This window comes from Lathyrus oleraceus, chromosome 4, assembly GCF_024323335.1.
Source record: "Lathyrus oleraceus cultivar Zhongwan6 chromosome 4, CAAS_Psat_ZW6_1.0, whole genome shotgun sequence".
NCBI classification, from domain to species: Eukaryota; Viridiplantae; Streptophyta; class Magnoliopsida; order Fabales; family Fabaceae; genus Lathyrus; species Lathyrus oleraceus.
The window spans coordinates 84,718,173-84,726,603 of NC_066582.1; the positions used below are offsets into that span (position 1 = coordinate 84,718,173).

Below are 8,431 nucleotides of genomic sequence, written 5' to 3' on the forward strand. Positions count from 1 at the left end.
TATGAATATGCTGACAAAACATGCATAAAGGGTTAGAGCGATAACACAATACAATTGGATACTCAACTAATCTCAACAAGATGGAGACGTTATTGGAGCTCTCGCTAGGGATTCAGCTAAAGAGAACCCTACAATGAATGATCACAAGCCATCAAAGGAGTTAAATCCTGATACAAGGCTAAAAATCCTTCTCGAAAGAGAGAAATGATATTGCTTGGAGACTCAAAGCTTAATCTTCTAGAAACATGAACTCTGTTCTGAGGAATTGTTGGCGACCTCACTAGGGATTCTACCAATCCTACAATCTCATGTTGGAGAGAAACTAATGATCCTGGATTCATTCAACAAAGGGAAATCCTATCTGGGGAGACTACTGAGCTCCGCTCTTCAAGATCTTACCATCCTTGAGATCATTGTTGTCATTCCTCTTTTATATTCACAAGTCGAGGAAATATATTATTATTATTATTTTTTTTTTGTAAATTTTAAAACATGTTTTTTTATATATCTTTTGTTTCAAAAATTATTATAAAAAATAAAATGAAATTCCACTGAAACAAAAAATAAGAACATCAAACAAATGGGCAAAAGGCTCAAATTTTATTGATAGAATGGTAGTCTGCAAATGGTGTGACTCAATGGATCATTACAAAGTTGAAAAAATGGTAAGTACATGGAAAATTCTACATTGAAATATAATGACCACTATTCTCCCTAACAACTTTGAGTTTTGTTGTGCTTAAAACTTTGACCGAGGATGACTGAATGAGAATCTTTGATAGGCATTGTTGCTTCAAATGACCAAGTCTAGCCTAATGTAGTTACTTGCCATAATCTCTAACTTTTTCCTAGATTGCATTCTCGGGTCCAATCTATCGGATGATTATTTTCTGTTTATGTCTCTAATTTTTGCCTGGACCTCCCATTCGGGTTTTCAATCCACCGAGATGTTCATTTCTTCCTAAGTCGTCCTTCTAAGTTTTCAACTTAGTGAGTTGTTCTTTTATTTTTCTAGTCGAAGTATTTCTTGACTGCATCAGCATTCACGGAACAAGGTAGCTCCTCACCATTCATAATCATAAGAGTCATTGCACTATCAGAGAAGGCTCTCTTAACAACATATGGGCCTTCATAATTAGGAGCCCACTTACCCCTAAAATCAATGTTGAAAGACAAGATCTTTTTGAGCATGAGGTCGCCTTCTCTGAATACGCGGGGTCAAACCTTCTTGTCAAATGCTTTCTTCATTCTCTTTTGATATAATTAGCCATGACACGAAGTTGTCATCCTCTTATCTTCAATTAAGTTTAATTGATCATATATGCTTTGACATCATTCAACCTCAGACAATTTGGCTTCCATCAAGACTCGTAGTGATGGGATCTCAACCTCTACAGGGAGCACTGCTTCCATGCCATACACAAGATAGAAAGGGGTTGCCCATGTTGAAGTGTGAACGGATGTACGATACCCATGCAAAACAAAAGGGAGCATCTCATGCCAATCCTTATATGTCACAACCATTTTTTAGATAATCTTCTTAATATTCTTATTTGCAGCTTCAACAATCCCATTCATCTTAGGTCTGTAAGGAGAAGAGTTATGATGTTCAATCTTGAAGTCATCACAAAGCTCTTTCATCATCTTATTATTCAAGTTTGATCCATTATCTGTGATGATCTTACTTGGAACACCATATCGGCAAATAATATGATTCTTGATAAATTTGACCATAACCTACTTAGTCACATTAGCATAAGATGCTGCTTCAACCCATTTGGTGAAGTAATCAATAGCTACCAGAATAAAATGATGTCCGTTCGAAGCCTTGGGTTCAATCATACCGATCATGTCGATTCCCCACATAGAGAAAGGCCATGGCGATGAAATAACATTGAGAAGCATCGGGGCACGTGAATCTTATCCACATAAATATGAAATTTATGGCACTTCTTCACATATTTACATCAATCAGATTCCATTGTCAACCAATAGTAACCTTCCCTTAACATCTTTTTAGACATTGTATGTCCATTGGCATGAGTACCAAAGGATCCTTCATGAATTTCTTGCATTTGCATGTCCACTTCGTGTCTATTCACGCATTTGAGCAAGACAATGTCAAATTTTATCTTGTACAACCATCTTCATTCAGAAAGAAATTGTCGTCCAGTCTTCTTATCTTTGTTGGATGCCCCAAGCGGGTACTCCTGATTTTGGAGGAAACACTTAATATCATGATACCAAGGCTTATCATCTGTAACTTCTTCTGCTGCAAACACGTGAGCAGGTTTATCAAGGCGCATAATTCTGATATCGGGCGCGTCATTCCAATGATTTACTTTACACATAGAAGACAAAATAGCCAGAGCATCTGCCATCTGATTCTCTTCGCGAGGTATATGATGAAACTCAACTTTGTTGAAGAAAGTTAACAACCTTGATAAGAGAGCTTGGACAGAGTAGACTTGGTATAACATTCAGCGAAGAGCCAGTGTCAACCAACACATTGGACATAGCATCTTCTTGACAGTTCATGGAAATGTGCAGAGCCAAATTATGGTTCCTCACCTGCTCGGGAAATTCTTCATTACTGAAGCTCAGGTTGTTACATGCAATAATGTTGGCCACAATACCATCAAATTGACCAATTTTTACATCGTGATCTACACAGGCTTTCTCCAAGACCTTCTGCAAAGCCTCTCTGTGAGATTCTGAATTCATCAGTAGAGATAAGACAAATATCTTGGACGGGGTGTGCAATAACCGATCCACCATATTAAATTCACTTCTCTTAATCAACTTCAGCACTTCATCTTGATCAGACTTCTAGTTCACACTGCTGGACTGGCTAGACTGCATAACAGGAGTTTCCACCTGAGTTTGCTTCCCTTCCGAAGCATCTTCAATTCTTTTAGGAGCCGCAAAAGCGAATACTCGACCACTTTGGGTCACACCACTTACATCAACAATATTCACAATATAAAAACAAGAAAGGAATATGGACTTCTTTACCATCTTCCAACATGGTAGAATTGTACTTGTAAGGAACAAATTTATCAGATTCATAAGGCATAGGACCCACCAACATCCACTCGAGCAAGAACAATAAAAAAGGTTCCCATGGAGTACCATGAATGTTAGGGGTTCTAATACCTTCTCCTTGCATAACCGACTTCCTTAACCAACATATCTCTTTCCCCCGGGTTTTATCAATGTTTTCCCTTTCCTTCGGGAATAAATAAAATTCGATGGCGACTCTGTTGTATGTTCAAGCGTGCGATGCGTTCGAGTGTATTTCCGCTTGCTTCAGCTGGCGACTCTGTTAGGGATGTCCTGCTACTGGGGACACTTCCTAATCGCTAAAAGGAGTCGAGCCTAGTTTTGATTGCTTCTCCGTTTGCTTAGGCGTATGCCTTTACGTTTTACTCGCTTTCTTTATCACATTCTTTATTGCTTTAAATATTGCTTATTATGTATATTATCTGTTATACTCTCTGTTGGGTTGGGGTTGATGCTAATGAGTGAAACTCTATTCCGAGCTGAGTACTTACACATGATAGACTCGTGGATAGTCGTGTACACATGCATTTCGCACGTTGGGTTGTCACGAGGGCCACACCCAGCCTAGATTCACTTGGAAGTACTTTTGTCCTGTGAGAATTCACTACGATGGGGTATTTTCATTTCGAGTCGATGACTGTAGGAGACCTTATAAGGACTATATTTTGAAGACTAGAACCTACTTGTGAGGGGGATATGGGTTTTTTTCTGCAGGAAACCATAGCTCTACATACCTTATTCTCGTGGATGTCAGACCTTTGATCCTGCATCAGACAATATACGTAGATTATCCGGATTATTTATGCTACTGACATACATTATTGCATATCATTTTTGCATTGTTGTATATATGCCGGAGTTTTGATCCTGAATTATTATGCCATCGAGGCTTTGAATCTATGGGTGTTGCATAATTATTTACATTCCATCCCCAACGTGTGCATTCATTCATTTGCGTCTCATGACTATCAATCAGAAAAAGTTCACCTTGTCCTTTCTCCAGCCAGAAAGACGACGAGAGCTAACAAATCAAGAATTATGGCAGATATGGAACAAGAGAATGCTATGTACAAGGAAATCTTGATTCAGTTCCAAGGCGAGATGAACACCTTCCAAGGTAACATGAACATCATAATGGAGTACATTCAAACTCAAAAGACTACTATCTCTACCTCTACTGCCAATCCCGTTACTGCTCATATGCAAAAAAATAGTTGCCTCAAATTCTAACCTCCGATAACACCCTACCCGTTTCATCACATCTCATCCACTCACCCCTACTACGAGAAGAGACCAACCAACCAAAAAAACAACTTTTATAATACACCTCCTTCATAAATTTCACTTTTACTCACCCCATTTTTCTTTTTTTGAAACTATTCCCAAAATCCACTCAATATCATTTACTTAACAACCCCACATTAAAGTCTTCCACCTTAGAAAATGAACATGTTTAATATATTTACATAATTAAAGTATAGTTCATTTTTATTAAATAAAATATAATTGATCTGTTTTTTCAATTATCATAAATATAAAATTGATTTAAAAATAATTATCTAGAAGTAATTATATTGGTTAAGAAAAAGAGAGAAGAAGTAATACATATATTATAATATTGATAACTCATCATATTTTGATAATGTAATATTTGATACACTTGGATACACTGTTCTATGTGTTGTTTCTCTTACAAATACACTAGTTTTTAAAATAAAAAGAACTGTCTTTCAAAATTAAAAAAAAACTTCTTCTATGTAAGAAAATAACAGCAAAAACAGAACACAGATCAATATTTTATCACTAAATAAAAATCTGTCATTGAAAGTCTCACAACACAACAACCATTCCTTGGTAGTACAAGAGTGTGAAAGAGTATGAGAGGAGAGGCATAAAACTCAAAATATACTCTACACTATTTCAGGATATTCCAACAATACCCTCCGAATATTCCCTCTTAACGGTTTATATTACACTCTTCTCTTTCCCTTTTCATCCTCCTCCTTACACACCCACTTTCTCAACTTTCTCTCTCTTTTCCATTTCCTAACACATTCAAATTTAATTATTTTTTAGAAACATTTAATTTTCATTTCTCCGAAAACGAAACGCCATGAAATTCGGTAAGAGCCTCAGCAGCCAGATCGAGAAAACCCTACCAGAATGGCGCGACAAGTTCCTCTCCTACAAAGAACTCAAGAAGAAGCTTAAGAACTTAGAACCGGCCGCCGCCGGCGAGGACCGACCCGCAAAACGCCTCAGGGTTGATTCCGGAGGCAATTCCGTTGCCGATGCCGGAGAAATTCCAAAGGAGGAGAGTGACTTCAGGAACTTGTTGGAGAATGAACTCGAGAAATTCAACAACTTCTTCGTTGAGAAAGAGGAAGAGTACATTATTAGGCTCAAGGTATATTCATCCATTCATCATTCCTTTCTTAATCTGTTTCTGTTTCTGTTTCTTTATAATTTACTGTTTCAGTTCTTTTCCTACAAATTTTAATTACGAAATCTTGTTTTCACTTAGTATTTATTTTTTAATTTCCGTTATTTTATAACATTGAAAAAAATAATTTACTAAGAACAGGTAGCATTTTTATATTAAAAATTAAAAACAGATGTATTTTTGGAAATGAAATTTAGAATTTCGTTTTTACTTAAATAAGTTACTTATACAAGTTTAGGAATTTAATTTTAATTAGAAACAAAGGGTAGTCTCACAAACTATGAATATGAATAAAGAATATTGATGTGATATGAAAAAATATCTGGCTTGTGTTATATGGCAAAGTAAATTTTTTTATTGCTATTTGGTACTATTAATTTGTTGTATTACTTTAGTTTTTGTAAATACTTTTGTTAACAGTAGTGTTAAATTTTGTTGAGAGAGTTTTGTTGTCCGTTTGTAGTCCTCTCCTACCCGAGGATTAATGAAAGGATATCTAATTTGTAACGGAAAACTATTGTTAATTTTTAAGCAACTTGAATACTTATGTTTAAATTAATATGCAGGAGTTGAGAGATAGAGTGGCTAAAGTAAAGGATTATAGTGAAGAGATGATGAAAATTCGTAAAGAAATTGTGGATTTCCATGGAGAGATGGTTTTGCTGGAGAACTATAGTGCCCTGAATTACACAGGTACTTTCTCAACCTTCAATACAAATTTTTCTTACATGAATAACTTGTTCTTCTTAGATTAACTTGTTTTTCTTTGTTTATATTTAAAATATGTCCGAATTATGAATGACCCAAGTCCCTTTCAAAATTATTTAGCACTTCTAAATAAAATGAAAAAGTCAAAAGTAAATAGACAGAATAGGATTCATTTCCAATTCAAATTGTCCATTTGGTTGGTTCTGAGAACTCTGATAAGTTAGTAGGGACCAAACAAAGCATATGCTTTCTTTTGGAACAAAGAGTCTACTTTGGACATGTTCTTGTTTCTGAAATTTAACATTCTTCCCTTTTTTGATTCCTCTATAATGGCTGTGTTTTTCTATCAACTTGGTAAAGAAAAATCAAGAATAGTATGCCCTCGATGTCAATGTTATGATGCTGATCTTTATAAATATTCTTAATTTTTGCTTCAATTTTCTTTCCACAGGGCTAGTGAAAATATTGAAAAAATATGACAAGAGAACTGGTGCACTCATTCGCTTACCCTTCATTCAGAATGTTTTGCAGCAACCTTTTTTCACCACCGACATGATATACAAGCTTGTCAAAGAGTGTGAAACAATGCTGGACTACCTCTTTCCTGTCAATGTTCCTCCAGCTGTTGATGAGATAATCCCTGAAGCTGAAGGATGCGATCCTTCAACTTCAACCACCACCGAGAGTGATGGTTTGCTGATTCCTAAGGAATTAGAGGAGATTGAGTACATGGAGAGCCTTTATATGAAGAGCACCATATCAGCTTTGCATGTTTTGAAGGAAATTCGAAGCGGTAGCTCGACAGTTAGCATGTTTTCGTTGCCACCCTTACAATTAAGTGGATTGGAAGAAACATGGAAGAAAGCCACCGTTCTTGAACAAGCAGCCAAGTAACCTGCTGGGTTACATTGAGGGCAATGCGTGTTGTTGGACGGCTATTATACGCTTTGTTTTGTATTTTTAATTGGATGCCTCTGTCATAGATACTAACAGTGATGTAAAATGCTAAATGTAAAGATGGAATTAGTTTTATAGAAATATATAGGTTCAATGTAATAAACCCTCTGGAATTCAAAGAAGTTATGTTTTAACATTTTGCTGACTCTTCATACTCGATATGTAATGTAATTTATGTGTTGTGAATATGCTTTATACATGATGTTATTGTAGGACGTATGATAGAAATGGGGTTGGGCCTGTTATCAGGGAAGAGGATGTGTTGGCTAAGCGGATTACTTTTGGCACCTTTAGTGTGCTTACACACCACAGTGAAAAATTAATTATGTTTTTATAACGTGTCAGACCTCCCCTCTTCCTTCTTTTTTTATTTCATTTTAGAAAGTTTACTCAGAATTCAAAACGAAGTTCGTGAGCAAACTTGTCTTTCATAATTTTTTAAACTTTTTTGCTATTTCTATTGCATTTCATTCAAACGAAGGATATTAATCAACCGCAATTTCACTCCATTCAATTGAAAGTCGTCGACTTCTCACATTCGATAATTTTTCATTTTTTTTTCTTTTTGGTTTTTGATGCATTAGTTTGAAGTTAAGCGCATTATAGATTGATTATGGTACATTAGAATGCGTAATAGGTCGTTTATTGAGACATGTATATGTATGTAGATTCTTTGGAGGCTAAACTTAGAACATTTGGTATTGCTTTGTTCTTTTGTTTTTGCATTCTGGAGGATACAAAAGTTAACTAACAAATTTTGTTTTTTCGAGTTTTGCTTTTCTACCTTGTTTTATTGATTTTGCCTATTATGTCTCTTGGATTTGACTTCTCTTATTATGATATAATTTTTTGTTGTAATTACAGATAAACTGTCTGACAATATATATATACCCCGAATAATATGTGTCTAAAATTATACTATTCAACATGTTATATATGATACTGATACATAAACAATAGAATACAACATTACACGAGTATAATTTTTTCTCATATTTATACATCAAGTATGCTAAAAATACAACATGTAATAAATATTGTCAATAACAAAGTACATAGTAGAGTACAAGACGAAAAAATATAATCTTCCAGCTTCTCAAGTCTTCTACTTCTTCCATCATTCGATGTCTGCTTATCTGAAAAATAAATACTGAGAATAGGGTCAAATGCTACATCTCATTGAAGTTCCTACTAAAATCATAAGTCCACCCGGCTCTATAGGGTTTATTATCCTTCATTTCACTAGCATTACTCTTACAT

At 35.3% G+C, this 8,431-nt stretch overlaps 1 protein-coding gene across 1 annotated transcript; it reads left to right on the forward strand.

Moving 5' to 3' along the window:
• The first annotated feature begins 4,917 nt into the window (after window positions 1–4,917).
• LOC127073554 (SPX domain-containing protein 1) lies at window positions 4,918–7,307 on the forward strand. The gene is made up of 3 exons (XM_051014728.1): window positions 4,918–5,470; window positions 6,073–6,199; window positions 6,666–7,307. Exons 1-3 carry the CDS (start codon window positions 5,177–5,179, stop codon window positions 7,106–7,108), a joined length of 864 nt encoding a protein of 287 aa, XP_050870685.1. The 5' UTR covers window positions 4,918–5,176; the 3' UTR covers window positions 7,109–7,307.
• Window positions 7,308–8,431: the final 1,124 nt, after the last annotated feature.

What these genes read in the sequence shown, in the direction of transcription:
- LOC127073554 (XM_051014728.1), top strand. Translation starts at nt 5,177, where the DNA reads ATGAAATTCGGTAAGAGCCTCAGCAGCCAGATCGAGAAAACCCTACCA. An exon ending in AGTACATTATTAGGCTCAAG is followed by an intron (nt 5,471 to 6,072) that starts GTATATTCATCC and finishes ATTAATATGCAG; the next exon opens with GAGTTGAGAGATAGAGTGGC. An exon ending in TAGTGCCCTGAATTACACAG is followed by an intron (nt 6,200 to 6,665) that starts GTACTTTCTCAA and finishes TTCTTTCCACAG; the next exon opens with GGCTAGTGAAAATATTGAAA.